This window comes from Mustela erminea, chromosome 7 (assembly GCF_009829155.1).
Source record: "Mustela erminea isolate mMusErm1 chromosome 7, mMusErm1.Pri, whole genome shotgun sequence".
Taxonomy (NCBI): Eukaryota; Metazoa; Chordata; class Mammalia; order Carnivora; family Mustelidae; genus Mustela; species Mustela erminea.
Window position 1 is genome coordinate 65,165,458 of NC_045620.1, and position 24,938 is coordinate 65,190,395.

General features: G+C 40.4%; 1 protein-coding gene across 5 annotated transcripts in view; it reads right to left on the minus strand.

Moving 5' to 3' along the window:
• Positions 1 to 24,938, minus strand: part of PLEKHH2 (pleckstrin homology, MyTH4 and FERM domain containing H2) — a 119,986-nt gene that overhangs the window by 11,735 nt on the left and 83,313 nt on the right. For 4 of the 5 annotated variants that reach the window (XM_032351898.1, XM_032351896.1, XM_032351897.1 and 1 more), the window contains 7 exons: positions 24,655 to 24,767; positions 19,096 to 19,275; positions 17,099 to 17,196; positions 14,893 to 15,070; positions 13,406 to 13,561; positions 11,226 to 11,323; positions 3,629 to 3,770 (listed from right to left, as the gene is read on the minus strand). In XM_032351898.1, the coding sequence (XP_032207789.1) occupies positions 3,629 to 3,770; positions 11,226 to 11,323; positions 13,406 to 13,561; positions 14,893 to 15,070; positions 17,099 to 17,196; positions 19,096 to 19,275; positions 24,655 to 24,767 (965 nt within the window). The remainder of the gene's footprint in view (positions 1 to 3,628; positions 3,771 to 11,225; positions 11,324 to 13,405; positions 13,562 to 14,892; positions 15,071 to 17,098; positions 17,197 to 19,095; positions 19,276 to 24,654; positions 24,768 to 24,938) is intronic. The other variant, XR_004287704.1, reaches the window with a different exon arrangement.

Sequence of the window (24,938 nt, forward strand, 5' to 3'; positions counted from 1 at the left end):
AACCTAAAAGCAAAATGTCACCCCCAGGGAGATGGCAATTGGACAAACAATCGTTACAAAAATTGGCCATTCGGGGCAACATTTCCTCTTAAGGAACCCTATAGTGGACTTTGCAAGCTCAGCGTCCCCTCTCTGGCACCTGGCATACTGTGTGGCTTAGAATGAGCACATACATGTTTGCAGAATAACGGAAAAGCAGCTCAGGGGATTCCCAATATGACTCACATCAACATTACGCCCTACCAGACACTATGTACAATGATTCACGGTTAGCTCCAAGAATTTCCCAAGATGGAGAATATCGACAAGGACCTACAGAAATTCAAATCTACAACAGGAATAACTTTTCTTCTACAGATCTCAGATGAGTACATTTCATTTGTCTTCACAAAGACTACTCTGAGGAAAAGGGAAAGAGGTATTACCTAAATTTCCTTTCATGGATGGAGAAATTATACTCTTTAGTTAGTAACATATTCAGAATTTTCTAGGTATACATATAGTCTTACCTCTCCACTCCTTCCTCTAAAACATGTTAGAAGTCTATGTCTCCAAAGTATATTATAATTTTTCTTGGAGAAACTTCCTGACAAAATTAAAAGTTGAAATAAGAAGACCAACTTAAATTTTAGCAAAAATGAGAGTGGCTTTAACAGAGACTCTGTGATTTTAGAGGACTAGGGACTAGAATGACAAGTGATAGGAAATTATACCTAATCCTAACACCAAGAAAATATATGGCCTATTTTTCTTTTCTTCAGCTTTTCATTACTTGCAAAAAAAAGAGAACCCTTAGTGTAGCACAGATGCTTTAAATTTTGGATGAACATAAACTTGTTACAAAAGTGAACTAAACAATCAACTACTCATTCATCCAGTGGAGAATGGATTACGTGTAAGGCACTGTGCTAGGTACAAAGATTAACAGGGACAGCCCTTTCCCTCAGGGAGTCTACAGTCAGTGGTACAAAGCCAAAACAAATCAATAATAATAAGCCAGTGAGGTAAAGACAGTACTGTGCAGGACAGGACGAAACCCCCACGACTTCAGGAAGGTTTCCTGGAATAAGTGACACCCAAGATGAGAATGAAAGGTTACACTGAAATTAACAAGTGAAGGAATGGGGATAGAGATGTTCCAGGGCGGAGCACACAAACAGGTAAACCTAAGAGGTAAGAAAAAGTGAGCCGAAAGCAAGTCAGGAAATTGTGCAGGGAACCACCATTTATGCTTTGTTGGAGCATAAATGTCAAGGCAGGGAATATTAACAGATGATGCGGGAGAGGTAGGCAGAATCTAGAGATGGATGTCCTTCTGTGTAAATGAGGGCATGAGAGAGCTAGCTAGAGACATGTGTTTGCTAGATATCCACCCCAGTTCCTAGTGTTGCCACACAAACCACCATGGCACAGCTTCCAGGCCCAGGCCTGAAGAAGATGGCAGCCTCCGGGGCACCTTGGTGGCTCAGTGGGTTAGTCTCTGCCTTCAGCTCAAGTCATGATCTCAGGGTTCTGGGATCGAGTCCCACATTGGGCTTTCTGGGGAGCCAAGAGCCTGCTCCCCACCCCCTGCCCCGCCTTCTGCTCTGCCTGCTTGTGATCTCTTTCTCTCTGTCAAATAAATAAATAAAATCTTAAAAAAAAAAAAAAAAAAGAAAAGAAAAGAAAAAAGAAAATGGCAGCCTCCATTCCTTGTCTCTCTTTTGGGACGTTGCTCTGCCATCCAACCACCATTCTGTGAGGAAGCACACACAGCCCCATGAAGAAGCTATATGCGGGTGTTGTTGCCTACAGCCCCAGGAGAAGTCCCAGCTAATAGCTGGCATCAGACACCCACTGTGTACGTGGACGAGTCTTCGTTCACATGGGTGGACTCCAGCCTGCAGCCACAGAGTTGCAGCTGGCCTTCGAGTGAGGCAAGCTGGTGCCATATGCAGCACAGACAAGCTGTCCTTACTCATCTCTGCCCAAACTAGTATTTTAAGTGACAGAGTTTTGGAGTCATTGCTTATGTGGCAATAGATAACTGAAATGATCTCTCTAGCATCTGGGTGGAGGACAAATCTGTAGGGGACCAGGCCAGAGAAAGGATCACGAGTCAGAAGTCTGCCGCAGGAGGGCTGGTAGGACATGATGGTGGTCCAAACCACAGCGATGATGGCCAGTGTGCCGATGAGTGAAGAGGAGCATCTACCTAAAACTTAAAATGGGGGGACACTGTGCCCTGTCGGACCAGGTGAAAAGGAGGGCAGTCAGAGAGGATTCTTGGACTCAAAGCTTGCATGGGGGGCTGTGCAGAGACAGTAGCACAGTGAAGACAGAGAATGTGAAGGAAAAGGAGAGAAGGCAATTGGTTCAGTTTTTGCTATGTTGAATTTAAGGAGCCCACGAAAGAAGTGAACTGGAGAGAAAGGATTTGGGTATCAATGACAGCTGGTAGATAAAGAGATGTCCTGGGATGGTGTGCAAAGTGCAAGGACCAAAAACCTTGGGGAATCTAAGCCTTTGTCTCAATGATGTATCATAAAGTTGGCTTAACATTTTTCTTTAATTAACCTCTGCACAGACTCAGGCGCAGTGGAGACTGTCAGTTGCCTCTAATGACTATTCTCTCCTTCCTTCTGAGTAATAAAAACCTTGACTTTAGGGGCGCCTGGGTGGCTCAGTGGGTTAAGCCGCTGCCTTCGGCTCAGGTCATGATCTCAGGGTCCTGGGATCGAGTCCCACGTCGGGCTCTCTGCTCAGCAGGGAGCCTGCTTCCCTCTCTCTCTCTCTGCCTGCCTCTCCATCTACTTGTGATTTCCTCTCTGTCAAATAAATAAATAAAATATTTAAAAAAAAAAAAACAAAAAACCTTGACTTTAGCTGTGCTCCTTGCCACCCAGCTAAGGTCACATTTGCGCATCTCCCTTGTAGGCTGGCAAGTCCATATGAACAAATTTCAACCAAGGAGACGCAAATGCAAGTGTTCTATGTAACTTCCAGAAAGTTTCTCAAAGACAGGAAGGCACGCCCTGCTTCAGATCTTCCTCCATCATGATGCCTGGAACACTGATGTAATAGCTGGAGCTCTAGCAGCTCTCCAGGACCATGAAGAGGACATGCTATGCGAAGAAGGATGGAGAGCAAGGATAAAGTCCATGCTTCTGATGACTCTGTTGAGATGCCAGCATGCCTATCTCTTTGATAGGCACTTGAGATACAAATATACTTCTATTTGGATTAAGTCATTATTAATTTCTGTGTGTGTGCTTAAAAAATGCTGAACTTAATCTTATTATTACAATAGGTAAACCAGAGAAAGTGTGCTAGCCTTTTCAAAGACTGGTTCTTATTAGATTATTGAATGATTTCAGCATGGCACCCTCACCCTTGCAGCTCTGCATTCAAACTCCTTTATTAAATGCACAGCCTAGAGGGATCCTTTCAAGGTAATTAAAAACTAGGTTCCATGAGGAATACTGTCTCAGTATTCAGCAATTCTGAGTCAAACTGCAATTACAATGCCCGTAAGTTTTAAAGTGTCTATCATAGCCGGGTGAGATACACTGTTTTGCTACATTTAAATCAATGTAGAAATTAGTATTTTACCTTAACTAAATTTGACTCTATATAACACGGAACTTACCTGAGCTAAAAGAGCTGCCATTTCTAATGCCAAGTCCTTGTTCAGAGGAAAAAGTCCATTTATTATTTGATCATTTGTCTGATACATTAACAGCAACTTTTCTCTATCAGTCTCTCCACGAGCTTGCACTGAGAAATACAGTCTAAAAAAAGCAAAAATTTTTCATTAAATGGTATTCTTACAAAGGAAGAAAGTCAAGATGAATCCAGAGGACTGATAAGGGGTTATTCTAATGTAGTTCCCCAAGTGATACAAACTTAGACCCTTACTATTTGTCAGTAATCTCTGTCTCTGTTTCATGCAACATTTTTGCAAAGGAAAAGCTGCTTTGAGGTTGAGGAATGCTTCTATGCTATTTTTTTTAATGCCCTAAAACACCAAATCATTAGATTCTCCTCGTTGCCATACTTTAATATCGGCAAGACAACAGAGTGGCAGGAAAAGAGAAATTTCAATCCAGGATGTGCTAGGTGTATGCCCAATTGGCTTTAAGTGGATTTTCAGCCCTTTTTCGCCCTATATGCCTGCAGGAGAGGGCACAATAGCATCAGTTATAACATCTTTTGCACTAATTATTTCCACTGCAGGGACTGAAAGGGCGGCAGGTCAGAATCTCTGGGAAGCATGGTAAGTGTACTCTGAAAAGCCCTTCCTTCTCATGATTCTGATAATTCTTCTCACCCACCACATTTCAGAATCACTGGCCAGGCAGTCATTCAGCGTGGTCTCTGGAAAAAACAAATCCTAAGCCCTCCTCATCTGTGACTCCGTGATGACAAATTGTTAACTCATAGAAGACAATGGCTGGCAACAGAAACAGATTCTAAATTCAATGCGATCAGCAAAGTGATATAAAACTAAGAGAATAAAGATTTTAAGATGAAAGCCCTCTCTGTTTGGCATAGTTTATATCTCCCCTTGAAGTTAAGAACTATGTCTTATATCAGCCACAGCAACTTCTTTCAAGACACGTCTCCAAAGGCAAAGGAAACAAAAGCGAAAATGAACTTTTGGAACTTCATCAAGATAAAAAAACTTCTGCACAACAAAGGAAACAGTCAACAAAACAAAGAGGCAACCTACGGAATGGGAGAAGTATTTGCAAATGACACTACAGACAAAGGACTGATATCCAAGATCTATAAAGAATTCCTCAAACTCAATACCCCAAAAACATCTGATCATATCAAAAAATGGGCAGAACATATGAACAGACATTTCTCAAAAGAAGACATACAAATGGCGAACAGACACATGAAAAAATGTTCATCATCATTACCCATCAGGGAAATTCAAGTCAAAACCATATTGACATATCACCTTACACCAGTTAGAATGGCCAAAATTAACAGGATGGGACAGGAAACAACAAGTGTTGGAGAGAATGGGGAGAAAGGGGAACACTCTTACACTGTTGGTGGGAATGCAAGTTGGTGTAGCTACTTTGGAAAAATGGTGTGGAGATTCCTCAAAAAATTAAAAATAGAGCTACCTTATGACCCTGCAATTGCATTACTGGGTATTTACCCCAAAGATACAGAGGTAGTGAGAAGGGCCATCTGTAGCCCAATGTTCATAGCAGCAATGGCCACAATCGCCAAACTGTGGAAAGAGCCAAGATGCTCTTCAGGAGATGAATGGATAAAGAAAATATAGTACAAATATATAATGGAATATTATGCAGCCATCAGAAAGGATGAATACCCATGTTTTGTGTCAACATGGATGGGACTGGAGTCAAGCAGAGAAAGTCAATTATAATGGTTTCACTTACTTGTGGAGCATAAGGAATGGCATGGAGGACATTAGGAGAAGGAAAGGAAAAGTGAATTGGGGTAAATCAGAGGGGGAGATGAAGCATGAGAGACTGTGGACTCTTAGAAACAAACTGAGGGTTTTGGAGGGGAGGGAGTGAAAGGATGGGTGAGCCTAATGGTGGGTATTAAGGAGGGCACGTATTGCATGGAGCACTGGATGGGGTGCATAAACAATGAATCTTGGAACACTGAAAAAATTAAAATTAAGATGTTAAAAAAAATAACACACACACACACACACACACACACACACACACACACACACACACACACAAAAGAACTATGTATTACCCGTCACTGTAATCCACTCGGGTTTCACTAAGTTCTTAATGAAAATTTGAATTGATACTATAGCTAGGAGGGGGAAAAGAACCAAATGTGCAAATGGCTACAGGCAAGAAGAGCTAAAGTGCATTTTCTATTCTTTCTGGCATGCCTAGAAGAAGGAATCTGGGAAGGGGAAATGGAGCTCTATAGGAAAAAAGGAATCCCGGACATGAAGAGGGACTTGGACAGAATGTGAAAAGGAACCAGAGAGTCACAAAAATGATCAAGAGTCAGAAACTCAAATCCACAGTCTTGAACAGACAAGGTGCCAGCAGAATGTGATGTGAGTGTCTCCAATATGACCAGCTTCCAGGCACCCTCAGTCCTAAAGGGGCTTGCAGCAGAGGAAGTGGGCTTCTGTCCTGCAGGCAGGGACCAGGTCAGACAGCAGGGGTACTTGCAAATGTCCACCTCCTCACTTGACACCAGGAAGTGGAATGCTGTGGGATGGAAATGTCATCACTACGAGGCCCAGTTCCGCTACCTCGATGTGGAAGGGCTCTCAGCACTGCTGATGGACCCTTTGTTTGCCTCCAACTGGCTCCATATTTCATTCCTAGAAGCATGTATTTCCTGCTGTTGTCTTTCTCCTCCTCTTGTTCACTTACTTCCTTCATTCTCCATTTACCTCCCCTTCCCTCTTCTGTCTGCCATGGTCCACTGATGACACTACTGAACAGTAGTCGTGACCCCCCTTGCCTGCTGCCTCTACGGCGACCGCCTCAAGTCATCTGCTCAGAAGATACCATTCTGCAAAGCCTTCTTCCATATTCCGACAGTGTCCTGCACATACATATACACGTTATATTCATAGTAAGAGCCAATATGGATGGGAATTTACTGTGTGGCTGGCTCCAGTCCGGATTTACATTTGCCCAACTTAGTCCTTCAGAAACCCCAGTAGATCCTGTTTGCATTTCCATTTCATGTAGATGGTACCTGAGGCACAGAGATGGTAAGCGACTAGCTCAAGGCCACACAGTGAGTAGGACAGCCAGGACTGTAACCCAGGTGGTCTCTCCAGAGCCCCTGTTCTTCACTTCTCTGCTCTAGTGTTCCTGTTACAGGATTGATTACATTGCTAATATTTCATGTCTGTCTGTCTTTCCCTGTAAGCTGTAAGATTCTGAAGAGTAGAAGAGTTCTTTTCACCTTTGAGTCCCCAGGGCTTCGACAGGCCCTGGACGTGGTGCACAGTGAACAGATGTTTACGGCATGAGTGGGTAAAGGAATGGGTAGTTAGAATCACTAAATATAGGAATTATTAGCCAAAAAAGCCTGAAAAGTCCCCTTCTATAGCCTTGGGTAAGTGACCTAGCACTCTAAAGCTTCAGTTTCCTCATCTGTTCAGATGGGGATAATTTGAACACCTGTCTCACTGGGGTGCTGTTGGGACTACATCACAAGATGCATACAAGGAGCTCAGATCAGGGCCTAGAGTGTGGTAAGTGGTCAATACATGTTGGTTATTATTATTACTGTTAGTATTATTATTAGGATTCTTCTCTAGTGGTCTTTGGAATCACAAGACTCTCTTCATTCTGGATTTTTTTTTTAACAGTACCAATGACCTTTATTGTTTGTAATGGGAATTGGAAGAAGAGGGGACATGACAGCCCCAGCTTCGGAGGGCAGCTCCAAAGACCTACTCTGTCTCCGTCTACCAAAAAGCCATTCTGGAAACTTTTTTAGTGTGAACACACCTGGAAGAAATGGGATAAACTAGATGACATGTCAAGATGCTTCTTGGCTTAGGAGCCAATGGATTCAGGTGCTAAAGACAGCAGAGATGGAAATGTTCATCTGTGCTCCAGAAAAATAACAGTCACAAAGGACTACTGAAAATAACTTCTATTTCATAGGGTGGGGGAGGTAGAAAGAGTTGTCTTCTTCAGGGAAGGACCCTTGCCAGTTTTGTTTTGTGAAAAACGTGTCTTGACTTTGGCAGTTTCAAACACGCACTAAGAAACCAAACTGAATAAGCAGCTTAAACACAAACAGAATTTAAACATTAGTTTCCAAGTGGCTGCCTACGAAAACAAGTTCAAGTGCTATTAATTGGAACTTTAACCTCTAAATCTAAATAATTAAAATTCCATTAACTTACTAAATATTAAATACAAATTCCATGATAGAGAGCTGGTGTCCAGTTTCGCTTATTACAGTGCTGCTTCACAGATGGAGACTCAAGTCCTTGGCCGCATGATAGGCCATAGCCCGTTCCCCTCCTCACTGTGTCAATGGAAATTAGGACTCATTGTCTAAGCTATTTATAAATACATGCAAAGTGTGACCATATTCAGAAACACAGTACACTCTCAGAGCTGTGGCTACCCAGCCATTTCAAACCTGTGTTAAAAATTAAACCTTTTGGTTGAGTTGCTTGCTTTTTTTTCCTACTGTCAAAGATATTGTCATGGGGCTTTTTTTTTTTTTTTGACAAGGCAATCTTTATTATGCGTTATTCAAAACTCTCTTTGTCCTTTCTAATGGCATTTGCTAGACTTGGAGTATTATTCTTATCTGTGTTTCAGACTACCTTTCTCCATTTCATCCAAATTCGATTTGGGTTCCAACCACAACCATCACGACAAAATTAGCATGTATTAAGCGTTTGTAAATTATGATCAGGAGTTGTCTTAGACATGGAAATAAATCCATTTAGTTCCAACAAAACGTCAAATTCCTGACCCTCTCTCCATATTGACAGATGGCAGGTCAGGTCCGAGAGTTGGCTTTCTTCCACAAAAGGTAAGATTGAAAGACAGCAGCAATGGGGACCTCCAGGTCAGTGCTCCTCGGAACTCAGCACACATAAGAATCACCTGGAAAATTGTTAAAACGCAGACTCCTTATGCTCAGAGGTTCTGTTGGACTCAGTAGGTCTGAGGTGGGCCTAATAATTTGTATTTCTTTTTTTTTTAAAGATTTATTTATTTATTTATTTATTTGAGAGAGAGAGAGAGGGACAAGCAGACTCCACTGAGCGCAGGGCCCCACGCCGGGTTTGATCCCAGGACTCTGAGATCATGACCTGAGCCGAAGGCAGCGGCTTAACCCACTGAGCCACCCAGGCGCCCACTTCTAATGTATTTCTACGGAATCCTGAAGCTGCAAGTCCAGGCCTGCACTTTGCGCTCCGCTCCAGCAATCACAGAACAAAATTATCTGGAAGGACCAAGTCTTCCATCCTGCTGTCCCTGCCTGTCACCAAAGGAGCACAGATAAAGGCTACCACCAGTGGACGCAGGTTCCTCCAAGTGCAAAACCTACTAGATCTCCATTATCTAAGTCGTCCTGCTTATCTCCAGGAAGCATGATTTTAAAAACCTTAGATACCAAAGCTTAACCATCACCTTCTTATTACTCAAAATCCTTACAAATCACAGTTCATGAGCCCCTGTATAGAGAAGCTCCAGTGGCTCATGACCACCATTTATTCAGATCAAAGGAAACCGTTCAAACATTCAAACAGTGGGTGGCCTTTAATGGCTGGCTGTCTGAGAGGAGGCCACAATATGAACGCACCATATTTGTTTTACCATTCCCCTACTAAAAAACATGTGGAATCCTTCCCAACACCTACTTTTCACTGTTATAAAATACACAGCAAAGAAGATACTGGGATGTACTATAATACTCTCGTTCACATACGTGGGTATTTCTGTGGGACAGATCATTAGAAAAAGAAATCCCCAACTGGATCAAGGCTATCAGACTCCTTACGTTATGCAGTGTCTTTACTTCTTACACTCCAGTTTTAGGCCTATGAACATCTTCCAAAAGTTGACCTCTGAAAGAAGTAACTCTTAAATCAATCATTCCATCAGTAATTCTCTGGTCTCATATCTTAGATTTCTTATTTTATGGGGTACAGGATCCACATAAAATTAGCAAAATACCTTTTTTTTTGTACAGTTAATGTACAAATGTTCACTGGTCAGTGAACACTTTTTACTAAGTACTACCTTCTGCTAATACATGGAAGAGAAGAAGATATTTGAAAAAACAGAAACAAAGAAAATCTGGTTTCTGATGATATGCCAAAGTATATTAAAAATGTATCTGTTGGGAAGATATGTGCTCCAGGCTCACTGGATTTTTCTGAGTTCCTGAAATCCTCTGAGCAACTTACCTCTAAGGGCTCTGGAACGCCCTTTTCTATTCATTTCCACGGTCCACTTTCAGCCGCTTTCTGACCCTGGCATGAGCATTATTCCCTCAAGGGAATAATCACAAGGCTTGTGATGCCTCTAGCCTAGGTCAGGCTTTTTCCTATGTGCTCTTCTAGAACCAAACTCTTTTCTGTCAGAGAACTTAATGTATTAATTATGTGTTCATTAGAATTACTAGCCTGTAAATTCAAAAGTTCAGGGACTGTGTCCGTGTCTGCTTTTATCCAGAGTATCTGGATTTTTTTTATCCATTTTATTTTATCCAGAGCGTCTCGCTGAGTACCTGGCTCATAGCTGAAGTTCAATAATTACAGAGAGAGAATATGAAAGAATGAGAATAAATATGAATATGTGACTTCTAAAAGACTTGAATTATTTCCTTTCTTTTTTTAAGTTTGGCTTATTTTATTATTTTTCAAAGAATTTATTTATTTATTTATTTGACACACAGAGAGAGAGAGAGAGAGCACAAGCAGGGGAGTGGCAGGCAGAGAGAGAGGGAGAAGCAAGCTCCCCATGGAGCAGGGACCCTGGGATCCTGACCTGAGCGTAAGGGACATGCTTAACTTACTGAGCCACCCAGGCACCCAGGTTTTGTTTATTTAAGTAATCTCCGTGCCCAACATGGGGCTCAAACTCATGACCCGGATATCAAGAGCCACTTGCTCTTCTGAGCCAGCCATGTGCCCCCAGAAATATTTCTTCCTACTACAGATCTTCAGTAGAGTATTTGAGTATTTAGTCTTCATGAAAAACGTAATGCAAAAGAAATTTTTGAAAGTGAAAAAAATTCACCCATGTAGCGACCACCTTAAGAGAGCAGCTATTCTTTCTTATATCTTTTTCCTAATCTTTGTCCAAATCCGTATTTTTATAAAATATACCCATTCATGACTTGAAGAGACTAGAACTAGAACCAAATTTTATGTGACAGTTTCTTCTTAGAGAAGTAAGAAGTTTCTTTTATAGAAGAACAAACAAATAAATGCTATAACTGGCAAGGTTATTCAATAGGAAACCACTGGCACATGGTTCTAGCATAACAGTACACCCACTCTTTGCTGTTTGGATACAGCATTACACACCTGTTTGTTTGTTTTTAAAGATTTTATTTAATTCTTTGATAGAGAAATCACAAGTAGGCAGAGAGGCGGGGGGAGCAGGCTCCCCAGCTGAGCAGGGAGCCCGATGCGGGGCTCGATCCCAGGACCCTGAGATCATGACCAGAGCTGAAGGCAGAGGCCCAACCCACTGAGCCACCCAGGCACCCCTACACACCTGTTTTTATAAGTTAGTCGGACAGTTCTCGTACCTTCCCATTTCCCAGGCTGCTGTTCTTTGGAGGCCTGCTCCCATTTAGAAATAATGTCACATATCTAGAAGACAAGTGGAAAAATGGAAATTTAGAGCAATTCTCAAATCAGCATTTTTTTGAAGACAAGCATGTCTACACACTGAAAAATTTCTAATCAACATGGTCAAACCAGACAGACTGAAGCCTTTTGTTTTAAGCTTCTGTGCACTCCTGGTTTTAAACTTAATTATAAATTGCTCTTTGGTCCACTTATCCTCTTGGACACCCATTAACTTTGGACTGTGGCCATGAATTTTTTACTCAAAAAGGAATCTTAATGAAAGACTGCATGAGACTGAAAACAAGACTGTTCCAGGAATTTTTCCATAATTTAGTCACTGAAGAAGCAACATTTCCACCTTCTGAGTTTCTAAATACTGGAATTACTAAGTTATCTGGATAACCGAAGTTATCTTAAAAAACCTGAAATATAATCTTAAGATTCTTTCATTGGGAAAGAAAAAAAAAATCTTCAGGTATCAAATAAATGTTTGCTTGTTTTTTTAACAGGTCATCTAGAGAATTATAAATAAGAGTTTTCAAAAATATGTGGTAAGCAGTTACTCAGCAAAACCCCCAGCATTTACTCAGCTCAAGTCAACCAAAAAGACTAGCTTTTCTTCTTGACTAATTATTAACAATAGTGCTCTAGGAATGTGTGTCTCAAAAATTTACATTTTAATGTGCTGAACTGAATACCTGGCGCTGGGGAGAAAAGGGCACTCCTTTATCTAGATTTCTCAAAATGCAGCCACACATGCAGGTGGGTAGGGGGGAAGAGAGGTGGGTAGCACACCTAGGAACCAACATTCTTTTTTTTTCTTTTTCTTTTTTTTAAGATTTTGTTTATTTATTTGACACACATGGAGAGAGATCACAAGTTGCCAGAGAGGCAGGCTGAGGGGGAGGGGGAAACAGACTCCCCGCCGAGCAGAGAGTCCGGATGCAGGGCTCTGGCTCCATCCTAGGACCCTGAGATCATGACCTGAGCCGGAAGGCAGAGGCTTAACCCACTGAGCCACCCAGGCGCCCTAGAACCAACATTCATAATGAGCTTCAATAGTGTTCTCTGTAACCCCTTCCAGCCCCAACAGGCTGATCTGCAAGTGAAGCTGGGCTTTGGTAGTTTGACGTAAAGTACTGACATTTCACGTCCTCTAAACCTGTGGGATCTATTACTTCTGATCTTATTCCTTCTAGTCTGCCTCAATTCCTTCATCTCCAAATCACAGAAATACCTTCACCTCACTACAAGACTCTTATTCCCAAAAGCAATCAAGGACCATATCGTGTCAGGAAAGGGCCCAGACCCAGTTCTAGTTGTGTGATCAGGTGTAAACCGTCTATTGCTTCCTCATTTGCAAATAAGAGGGCTATTTCTGTAAGGTTCCTAGGGTTCTGCATTCTGTATTTCTCTTACCATTACTAGATGGAAACTTTATTAAAGTCATTTGACCATGACCTAGAAAAGATTTTTTAAAAGAATCTTCCAGTTGTCCATCTTTGTTCATGATTTTCCTTGTGTTTGCAATTTCCTCTTTATTTCCCCAGGTCCATTTTCCACCCATCCTTCGAAGTCCAGTTCAGCTCCTCCCTATTTTCCAGCACTGAACTTAATCTCTCCATCTGTAGAACATTCCCAGGACTCTTGAATCATTTATCACTTTCAATTCTGGCTTAAGTTTTTCAGTGTATATGGCTGCTGTTCCCCAAAGAAAATTATAAGTTCACTGTGGACAGGGACTACTTCTGGTCCTTCTTTGCATTCCCCTCAAGGTCCAGCCCAGCTCCTACGATGGGTAAATGAGTACTGCCTAGTGAATGAATACAATAAAAACGATTCTATTAGAGTTTCCATACCTCTTCTCTTATTACCCTACTAGTGAGAGTAGTATTCCTATTCTCTCTCTCCCGTCTTAACACAGAGCATGTGTGTGTGCAGATTGTGTTTAAGCATTCTATGCTTTTAGCAATTTTTTTTTTTATTGTACAGATTAGGTAACTTAAAATTTTTGAGACCTCCTGAACTGATTTTTTGCAAATAGCAAAAGGTAGCTTCTTGGCTGTCTGCTGGGTCTGCTTTCTTAAAAGGAGTTGGCTTCACCTTAATGTTTCCTTGAAGACAGTGCTCTAAATCCCTGCCAGAAGGATCATCCGTGAATAATGCAAAGCCGGACTGTGTTGGCTTCCTCATTCCTGTGTCCTGGTTCAAAGTGTTCAAAAATTCTTCCACTGTGGTAGATGCATCAAATCCAACTACCTACGCAGGAATAACAAAGTTGTTTTCTTAATTTAAAACTACATACATTTCAAACTTAAATTTCAAGAAGGATTTCGGGGGGTGGGGGAGAAACAGGGCACATTTGATGCATGATTAATGATAACATGTATTTATCTAGGTGCTTTAGCTTCTCCCATACCAAAGCTCCACTGGAGAAAATTAATGTCACCTTAATTGCTAGGTTGCTGTAAGAATTCAGAAATCTTGGCTTCAGCCAACAGACATGAATTCAGAAAAACCAAAATCATGTGACAGCCATAAACATCTTGCAGAGATGTCATGCCTAGCCATTAAAAGCAAAGCAAGAACTACAGTACAATATGCAATCTTTAAGCTAATGGAAAAAAGTAAATAAGAAATACACTTAAACAGTCATGAGGATGTAAAGAGGAGCATAGGGAACATAGTCAATAATCCTGTAATCACTTTGTATGGTGACAAATGGCAACCAGACTTATCTTTGTGATCATTTCGTAATGTATATAAACGTAGGATCACCGCGTTGTACACCTGAAAGCACTGAACTTAATCTCTCTATCTGTAGAACATGTCTGTCAACACTTCAATTTAAAATGAATAAATAAATAAAAATAAATAATGTTTGTTTCTTTAATACGCAGTTACATATCTGAACTCCGTGATAAAAAGCTATGGCTGCAAAGATTAGCTGCCAGTTTTGGAACATGTTTGCTTCAGTTAAAAAGTGAACATCTAGGGGCATCTGGGTGGCATAGCCAGTTAAGTGTCTGCCTTCAGCTCAGGTCATGATCTTGGGGTCCTGGGATCGAGCCCCATGTCGGGCTCCCTGCTCTCTCTTCTGCTTTTCCCCTTGATCGTGCTCTCTCTCTTTCTCTCAAATAAATTTAAATCTATTAAAAAATAAGTGAACACTTAGATATGAGAGCTGGAAGACCTGGAGGAGTTTTCCCAGATAACTCCTAAGATTTGGAGACTTTGAAAAAACTACACAGCCACTGTACACACCCACCATCAGTAATTATTTTGTCACCTAGCAAGTGCTGGTGGGAAAGGCCTCAACCAAAGTATTTTTGATCTTCTCTATCAGAATTATAAGAGCAGTAAAACTCCCTTATTTTGCTCAATTTGGATTTCAGTGTGACTCCTTCTTAGCAAACTGTTTCAAAACTCAGCTGTTTTGTTAGAAGACTTGATATATTTGCACGTTTATGATCACTCTCAGTTGCTAATAAAGGCAGGTGGACAGTCTTGTGTCCCTATCCCACAGAGGCGACATGTAGGATTCCAGGTGAAGCAAGCATGCTTTCAGCAGGACAGAAAGTGTAACCCACCTGATATATCCCATTCATGAAGTGCACGGGGATACTGAAGGGCAAAGAATGATGGTAAGGGTTTCGAAGAAGGGTTGAAAGAATTTCCATTCTTGAGGGTCTTGCTTCTCGATCTCCGTTTTGTTGTGTTCTTTCTACACATCGCTGGCAATAAATGGCATATTTTCCAAATTCTGTCCTATAATACACAACTTAAGATAAAGCCTAGGAATAAATTTAAGACACCTAATACATTAGGTTGGTGTACATTACCATGTCTTATGCTAATTTTGACAGTAATTCTTCTTTTTGAATAATATTAAATTGCTACACCTTTTCTCAAATCCTAGTTTTACTTTTGCAACTGACTGAATTAACCTTCCCTACAAAGAACTTCTTCCTCTTTATTTCATTATTGTAGACACAAAATCAATTTATATTTACCAGTCATTATATAGTCAATAGAGAGTAATTATATTAACAAATACAAAGGAAACAACGGTATAAAAATAGGATAGGCTAACTTAGGAAACATATGATGTGGCCGAGTTCTCTTTGGAGGAACATGGCAGTTAGTGCTTGACTGCTAAACTAGGTAAGAAAATACCTTCAAACAAACAAACAAAATACATGCATTTCCTTCTTTACCCCATAAAACATGCACTTCTTAAAAAATCTTAAGCATTAAAGAAAACCACTGGAGTAAATAAATGCAAAAACTGGACAGAGATCTTATTTGCCCTCATTTGTTATATACAATTTTTATAAAAGCAAACTGCTAATACCTCCTAATATGTTTGTACTATAAAGTGTCTTCTAGGCATACCTTAAAATGTCACCCTTTAGAGGTGCTTGGCTGGCTCAATCAGTAGAGCATGTGACTCTTGATCTCAGAGTTGTGAGTTCAAAACCCACGATAGGTGTAGAGATTACCTAGAAATGAAATCTTTAAAATGCCTCCCTTTGGGGCACGTGGATGATGCATCCGCTTAAGCATCTGACTCCTGGTTTCAGTTCAGGTCGTGATCTCAGGGTCATGAGATCGAGCTCTGTGTCGGGCTCTGCACTAAGCCCAGAGTCTGCTTAGTAATCTCTCTCCCTCTCCCTCTCCCCTCTCTGTGCATGCTCACTCTCTCTCTTTCCCTCTCTCTCTCAAATATATAAATCTTTAAATGCCACCCTTTGTTTAGGGGCTTTTCAGTGACTGTAACTAAAAATGATGTGCCCTTGGGGCCCCTGGCTGGCTTCGTCAGGAGAGCATGGGACTCTTGATCTCAGGATCATGAGTTTAAGCCCCATATTGAGTATAGAGATTACGTAAAAATAGAAATAAATAAATAAATAAATAAATAAGTAAAATTGCATGACTCTGATCACGGAGTCCCTGAAATATAATACACATCGAGGAGTATTTTCCTACTATTTCCAAGTTGTTTTGTGTTTCATTGTGTTTGTTTTGTTTGTCTTAGAGCCAGAGTCTATTTAAGTCCTGGAAGATGAACTTGTTACACAGAATGATCGTGGTAGCCCCTGGCTGGGTGCCCTAGGTCCCACTGTTAAGAAAGCCATACTGACGCTTGGATTTTCAATGTCTTTTTGAAGGGAGTAACAATTCTGAAGCAATTCAAATACACACAGGTATAAAAGGAGGGAAGGCCCTCCGGGAAGTTTTCCCACATTAAAGAATTCAATGTAGAGGAAAATATCAGGGAAAACAAAGGAAACAAAACAGTTGCTTTTACAGAATGAGCACCCACTCTTGCTAAGTCATCCACCCCTAAAATGTACAAAGACTTTTCACTTTAAAATGTTCTTTGCAGGGGTGCCTGGGTTAAGCCACTGCCTTCAGCTCAGGTCATGGTCTCAGGGTCCTGGGATCGAGCCCCACATCGGGCTCTCTGCTCAGCAGGGAGCCTGTTTCCCCCTCTGTCTTTGCCTGCCTCTCTGCCTACTTGTGATCTCTGTCAAATAAATAAACAAAAAATCTAAAAAAAAAAAAATTCTTTGCCAGTTTTTTAAGCTCTTATTGCAATCTTCTGTAAGAGATTTAACACAACAAAGGAAATATTTTTCAAGCCTCACATAAAGGAGAACCAAAGGCTTCCTGCATCAACATTCGTTTCACACCTTCTCCCGCAAATGTACCTGGCAGGTTACTAAATACTTATGACTTATTGTCGACTTTCAGAGCCACGTAAACGGTTCGGCCGGCTAGTTCTCTGCACACCTGGAATCTGCATTCCTCTTTAGGTGGAGCCTGAGGAGCCACAGGAAAGGATGGTGGGGAAGGAAGAGCCCAACACAGAGAGCCAAGAGCTGCCAGCCCTGGGCAAAGAGAAGCACCACGGGTTAGACACCACCTGGCAGTCAGAGATCCAAGTGAGAGCCAGTGTGACTGACGGAGGCTGAGAGGAAAGGGATGAGGATGGTCCTTCTCAGCCCCCAAAGGTGTTTGCTTCTCCCACATAAATACTATCCGCTTAGAGTATTTATAATACATAAAAACATTCCATGTTCCATAATCCATCTAGTTGTATACCCTACTGTCTACAATGAGGTACCCAAGGTCATGTAGATATGGTAGTCCTTTTGACATCACTCTCAAAAGATGAGGGGCATTGCTTTTGTCCACTTATGTATTTACTCATTTGTTGAGATGGAAGTCATGGCTTTGAGGAAAGGCAGACTGAAAAACAGGAAAAAAATCAAATGCGCCAAACCAGAGCCAATCTACCCACACATACACACATATATACATATCTAAACAAGGGGCAGGTATAATGATATTAGCAGAGGTGATCCCTAGGTAATGGGATCATATGTGATTTTTGTTTTTCCTTTGCTCTGTTTTGTATCCTCTTTTCATCTTATTGTTTTTAAGTAAGCAAGTATAACTTCAATCATTTTGCAAATGTTATATGAAAAAGGAGAGGGAAAAGGCACCGTCTCTACTCTTGAGTTACCTACAGTCTAGGAGAATTATATATTTTAACAGTAATTTACAATAAAACATGGTTAATACCATGTCATAATCATTTTTTTTTTTTTAGTATAATCAACGGAGGAAATAATTAATTGTTGTACCAGTCAGGGAAGAATTCACAGGAGATATGTTGCCTGGGCCAACTATCAAGTCTATAGGTGGGAAGAGAGAAGGGGATCCATGGAGCAGGAGGAACAGCAGGTGCACAAGGAAGGATACTGTGCAGGCGCAGTGCGTCTGAAGAATGGGGTGTGGTTGTTCCTTCGCGTATGCTGGGTGCAGGATGCATAAAACTAAGTGGAGAAAGGGGAGGCCTTTGGAGTTAGATTATGAAGGGTCCTTAATGTAAATGAAGCTTAAGCCTTCAATATCGCTCATGCACAGGCCCTCCAAGGTCCGGGAAAGGCCCTATCAACTGTGTTTACGTGATCCTGTGTTCTTTTAAAATGTGTGAAAGTAGCATACTTACGAAAATATAACCCATCAGTAATAGTATAAGCTTAAATTGTATAAGCTTCAAGACCCATGAAACCTGAATCCCCTGAAAGTATTATTTGCTAGACTAAGAACTTTCCAGTTTCATCCTGCAGTTAATAGGCAGTTAATAAGCAAAGATTAAAATCATTCACCAAAGAGTAAAAATCTGTGGCCAAAAGCCACCAGAAAATATATTCGGCTACACTAATAGTTAAAGAAATGCATCCTAAATCACTACTGGCATACCACTCTTTACCTGGAAAGAATTTAAAAGCAGAATTAAATTGAACATTGTCAAAAAGATCCGGAAATTCTAGAAATGGATTCAGAGAAATTCGCTGGACTTGTACACAGGGTTTAGGCTCAGAGTGGTCTACTGTGGTGGTACTTATCATAAGAAGAATGATTGGAAGAACCTAAATGTGTAGTGGTTGATCTTAATGCTTAATGCCATTAATGTTTCTGAAGAATGGTGATGGGTACAGGGGAAATATTACGTCCTACAGTTTTAAAAAAGTAGCATGCACACTGCAGTTCTGGTGACATGGAAACAGTGAGTGTGCATAAGCACATACACATACACATTTATACAGAAACATATAAATGTAGAAATAAACTGAAAGAATATACATCAAAATATTAATAGCTATTTTTCCCTTTTCATTCTTTTCACATTTTTCAAATGTCTAGATTGAATATGTATCATCCTTACAGTGAGGAAAACAACATCATTTTAAATTGCATGTGTATGTATCAGTAGATACCTGCAGCGGTCCTGGTTGATTCTGTGGCTGTCTCCGTCTTGTCTGTTTAATGAGCTGACAGCAAATTTCATTCTGGAGCTCAGGATGTGTCAGACAGATTTGCAAAGCACTCTGAGCTAGAGATACATGGTAATCAATCGCAGGGGAGTCAACTGCTGCATTTATAAAAAGCTGGCATGTCTGAATTAAACAAAAAAGGAAAGATATATTCAAGGTGAGAAATGATTAGATTTATTCTGCATGAATTATATTGATTTTCTTCATAGCAACAGTTTTTGTTTAAAAGGCCGGAATGAGACATAGTAAGATAACACTAACCGAAGCTACCTGCAGTGGCTACATTAAAATCAGACCAAGTAGATTTCAGAGCAAGGAATTCTTCAAGGGATAAAGAGGATTATTTTATAATGACAATGGGGTCACTTCTGATAGAGGACATAACAATCCCAAATGTTTACGTGCTTGGGGAGCCTGAAAGCCTCTGCCTTCAGCTCAGATCATGATCTCAGGGTCCTGGGACCCAGCCCCACAGGGGCTCTCTGCTCAGTGGGGAGCCTGCTTCCCATCTCCTCTCTTTGCCTGCCTCTCTGCCTACTTGTGATCTCTATCAAATAAATAAATAAAATCTTAAAAAAATAAAAAACCTTTAAAAAAATGTTTATGTGCTTTATAACACAGCTTCCAAATATATGGAGCAAAGCCTGATAGGATTGCAAGGAGAAACAGACAAATCCACAATTATAGTTGGAGATTTCAATATCCCTTTCATAATAATTGAGAGAATAAGTAGACAGAAAATTATTAAGTATTTAGAAAACTGCAACGACACTATTAACCAACTTGACCTAATTGACATTTATAGAACACTACGCAAGAGCACCATATGCATTTGTTTAAAAAGTATACAGAACATTAATGATCTGTCATCCACAAGACTATAAACTTTGTATGAACAGTGACTTTGCTTTATTTATCTTTGTATTCACTACACAGCATAGAGTGACACAGTAAATGTTTAATGAATTAATGCATTTATTTATTTATTTTTAGAGATTTTATTTATTTGATAGAGAGAGACACAGTGAGAAAAGGAACATAAGCAGGGGGAATGAGAGAGGGAGAAGCAGGCTTCCCGCAGAGGAGGGAGCCCAATGCGGGGCTCAATCTCAGGACCCCAGGATCATGACCTGAGCCGAAGGCAGATGCTTAACAACTGAGCCACCCAGGCACCCCAAATTAATACATTTAAAATCTGATTAAATATAATATATATTAAGAAAGGTTAAAGGGAAGTGCATAAACACAAATGGTTGGCTTTAACTACCATGTTGTTAAATACAGTAGGTAGTCTTTACCCCTTCTGAGAATAGAATATAATCAAATAAATTGCCTCTCTAATCGAAAGCACTGCACCCAAGCATTACATGAAATATGCAATGAAAAAAAGATTTCCACCAGTCAATTTCATCATAGTAAGGAAGTATCTATCATTATCTTATGGATGTTGAATTTGCCAAATGCCTTTTCAGCATCTATAGAGATGATGGTCTATGATAATATATAATAGTAAGAGGCACCCTAATATTTAGCCATACTTGGTTTCCTGGAGTAATTCTCTTTCAGTCACCATTTGGTATTCTTTTAAAGTGATGCTGGGGTGCCTGGTGGCTCAGTGGGTTAAGCCTCTGCCTTTGGCTCAGGTCGTGATCTCAGGGTCCTGGGATCGAGTCCCGCATCGGGCTCTCTGCTTGGCGGGGAGCCTGCTTCCTCCTCTCTCTCTCTGCCTGCCTCTGCCTACCTATGCTCTTGCTCTGTCAAATAAATAAAATCTTAAAAAAAAAATAAAGTGATGCTGGTTTTTGTTTACTAAGATTTTATTAGTTTTTACATGAAATGCTCTGTTTTGTACAAGCTTTTCTGGGGTTTTGTATCAAAGCAATATTTCACAAAAAGAATCAGGTAATATGATGACTGAGAATTGCTTCAGGGTAATCCAATGTTGGGGAGCAATAAGAGTGGGGAGATGAAAACAAAACTGGCTATGTGCTGACAACTGTGCGGCTCAATGACAAGTGCCTTGGACCTCACAATATTTTCTCTACTGTTACATAGGTTTGAAATTTTCTTTCTTTTTTCTTTAAGATTTTATTTATTTATTTGACAGACAGATCACAAGCAGGCAGAGAGAGAGGAAGGGAAGCAGGCTCCCTGCTGAGCAGAGAGCCCGATGGGGGCTCGATCCCAGGATCCTGAGATCATGACCCGAGCCGAAGGGAGAGGCTTTAACCCACTGAGCCACCCAGGCACTCCTGAAATTTTCTGTGTGTGTGTGTGTGTGTTATGTTAGTCACCATACCATGTATCATTAGTTTTTGGTGTAGTGTTCCAAGATTTATTGTTTACGTATAACACCCAGTGCTCCACGCAATACGTGCCCTCCTTAATACCTACCACCAGGCTGCTACCCTATGACTTGGCAACTGTACTACTGGGTATTTACCCCAAAGATACAGATGTAGTGAAAAGAAGGGCCATATGCATCCCAATGCTCATAGCAGCAATGTCCACAATAGCTAAACTGTGGAAGAAGCCGAGATGCCTGTCAATAGACAAATGGATAAAGATGTGGTCCATACACACAATGGAATATTACTCAGCCATCAGAAAGGATGAATACCCAACTTTTGCATCAACATGGAGAAGGCTGGAGTGGATTATGCATAAGGAATAACATAAAATTTTCTGAAATAAACAGTAAAAAAAAAAAACCAGAATTGGGGTAATTTCCTTCCTTTTCCATGCTTTTAGACATTTAAACAGGATTGAAATGATCTATTCTTATATAGTTTGGCAAATCCCCCTACTTAAATTTCATTCTCCATTCAATTTGGGCTATTTACACTTCATTTATTACTTCATCCAGATTTTCCAACATATTTGTATGGAATCTTTCTTGTTTGGGGTATTTGTGTATTCTACAGGAGGCTTTTTAAATTTTTTTAAATTTTTATTTATTTTTATGATTTTATTTGTTTATTTGACACAGAAAGAGAGGGAGAGGAAGGCAGAGGGAGACGGAGAAGCAGGCTTCCTGCTAAGCAGAGAGTTTGATTCAGGGTTTGATTCCAGGACCCCAGGATCATGACCTGAACCAAAGGCAGATGCTTAACCAACTGAGCCACCAAGTGCCCCCATTATGGTAGTTTTAAAACATGAGCAAAAATAAAGAGAACAGTGTATCGATCACACATGTACCCATTACTCAGTGTTACAATCATCAGCATTTTGCCAAACTTGTTTCATTCAAACCACCTTCCACCTTTTTTCTGGAATATCTTAATATACATCATGTTATTTTATCAATAAATAGCTCACTATGGATCTCTAAGTGATAAAGGATTTTTCCATGACCATCATATCATAACACCAAATTAATAATAATTTATGTTATCTAATAAACAGATAATTTTTTTTGAGATAGGAGAAATGTAGGCAAGAAGCCAAAAGAAAGATAAAAATTGAGACTCTAAGAAACTAAGGGCAAAATGAAATACCAAGGTCCTGGTGTGGATTGAAGATCTGAATCCACAGAAGGTACACAAGATTCTGAGACTGGAGGAAAGGAAGAGAAGGAAAATAAATGAAAGAATGTCTATTGGGGAGTGAGATTTGAGGCGTTCATGTCTGATGCTCTCTAATTTTCTTGATGAAATAGAAGGTAAGTTTGTTGTGAAGAACATTATTGAATAGGGAGTTTGGTGGGGGGGTGTCACCAAAGAGAAGCAAAAGAAGAGTAAGTCAGCCCCAAAGAATAAAGACCACAGATTTATATTGACTCCAGTCCACACGTGGTTGCAAAACAAAAAAAGTGAATGGCTCAAAACAAGGATCTTAGGATGAAAAATGGGAGAATAAGAAAATAAGAGAACTTGTAGGCTAAGAGATAACGGTTATAGAAAGAGATATTAGAATTGAAGCTTTTTGAACAAATGAAACAAGATGGGATCAGGGGGAAGACAAACCATAAGAGACTCTTAATTTCACAAAACAAACTGAGGGTTGCGGGGCGGGGGGTGTGGAGGGAGAGGGCGGTTGGGTTATGGACATTGGGGAAGGTATGTACTTTGGGGAGTGCTGTGAAGTGTGTAAGCCTGGCGATTCACAGACCTGTTCCCCTGGGGCTAATAATACATTATATGTTAATAAAAAATGAAAAATTATTAAAAAAAAGAATTGAAGCTTTTAGAGGTAGTATACTTATAAGGAATGGTGGGGTCAGGATATGGACATGGAGAATGGGAAGGTGAAGCTGACTACAGGTGAAGCTTCCTGGCATTAAGAAGGTCGGACTCTTTTTTTTTTTTTTTTAATTTATTTATTTGATAGAGCAAAATCACAAGTAGGCAGAGAGGCAGGCAGAGAGAGAGGAGGAAGAAGACTCCCAGCTGAGCAGAGAGCCCAATGCAGGGCTCGATCCTAGGACTCTGGGATCATGACCTGAGCCGAAGGCAAAGGCTTTAACCCACTGAGCCACACAGGTGCCCCAAGAAGGTCAGGAGTCTTAAGACCATGCACTGGTAAGTGAAGTGAAAATAAAGTCGTTCAACATAACAGCAAAATTTGAGGTGGAAAGAAAGAGGGTGAATTGGGAGCTAAGATCCTTAATGAGATTCGAAGAGTTACCAGAAAATGACTAATGCAAAGATGAGGGGGATAAAGAGTGATATCGTTGAATGGCATAAGTTTCAAGTGATCAGGGATTTCTAATAGAAATTGAGTAGTAAGGATTGGAGAATAGCACTGGAGAAGAGGGTGCTGACCCGGCTCCTCCAACATTGAGGGCGGTATGGTGTGAGAAATCCCTCCTCTTGAGACGTTGAAAGGAAAACGATTCTTCTGATATTAAGGGTTTTACACTGCTTGAACCATTCACAGTTTATTTATTTATTTTTAAAGATTTTATTTATTTATTTATTTGACAGAGAGAGACACACACACACAGCGAGAGAGGGAAAAGAAGCAGGGGGAGTTGGAGAGGGAGAAGCAGGCTTCCCGCCAAGCAGGGAGTCTGACATAGGGCTCGATCCCAGAACCCTGGGATCATGACCTGAGCCAAAGGAGATGCACAACGACTGAGCCATCCAGGTGCCCCCCCCCAATTCATAGTTTATTTAAGTAAACCCCAAATCCTCAATCAGAATGTATATTAAATTCACCTAATTTTATTTCAGTAGATTTTCTTAATAATAAAAATGATCAGTTGTGGGGGGTTGGGGAGGTAGGGATAGGGTGGCTGGGCTATGGACATTGGGGAGGGTATGTGCTATGGTGAGTGCTGTGAAATGTGTAAACCTGATGATTCGCAGATCTGTACCCCTGGGGCAAATAATACATTATATGTTAATAAAAATAATTTTAAAAATTTTATGATAAAAAAATGATGGTGACGATAATATTTTTAATTTTGGGGAAGAGAATGAAAGTTTACAACCTAAATTATTTACTTTTATTTTTTCCAATTAAAAATTTAACAACGTTTAAGCCCATATAAAGTTTTACCTTAAATAATTTAATAGCTTCTGTCTGTAGAGCTTCAGAAGGTAGTGTTGTCAGTGGGGAAATGATTCCTTCTTTGCTGTGACATAAAGTAGGGTGTCTCCATATCTGAGAAGCTAAATACACAATAAAGTGTGAACAGAAAACAGAAGAATCACTTTTTTGGCCTCCCATTAATTAGCCCTCTAGAAATGAGCTCATTCAGGCCTAGCTCACAACCTTAATTCATACAGGTCACAAGAAGCCTTTGGCAATGTTATCTTACTTGTTTCCAGGCCATTGGGATT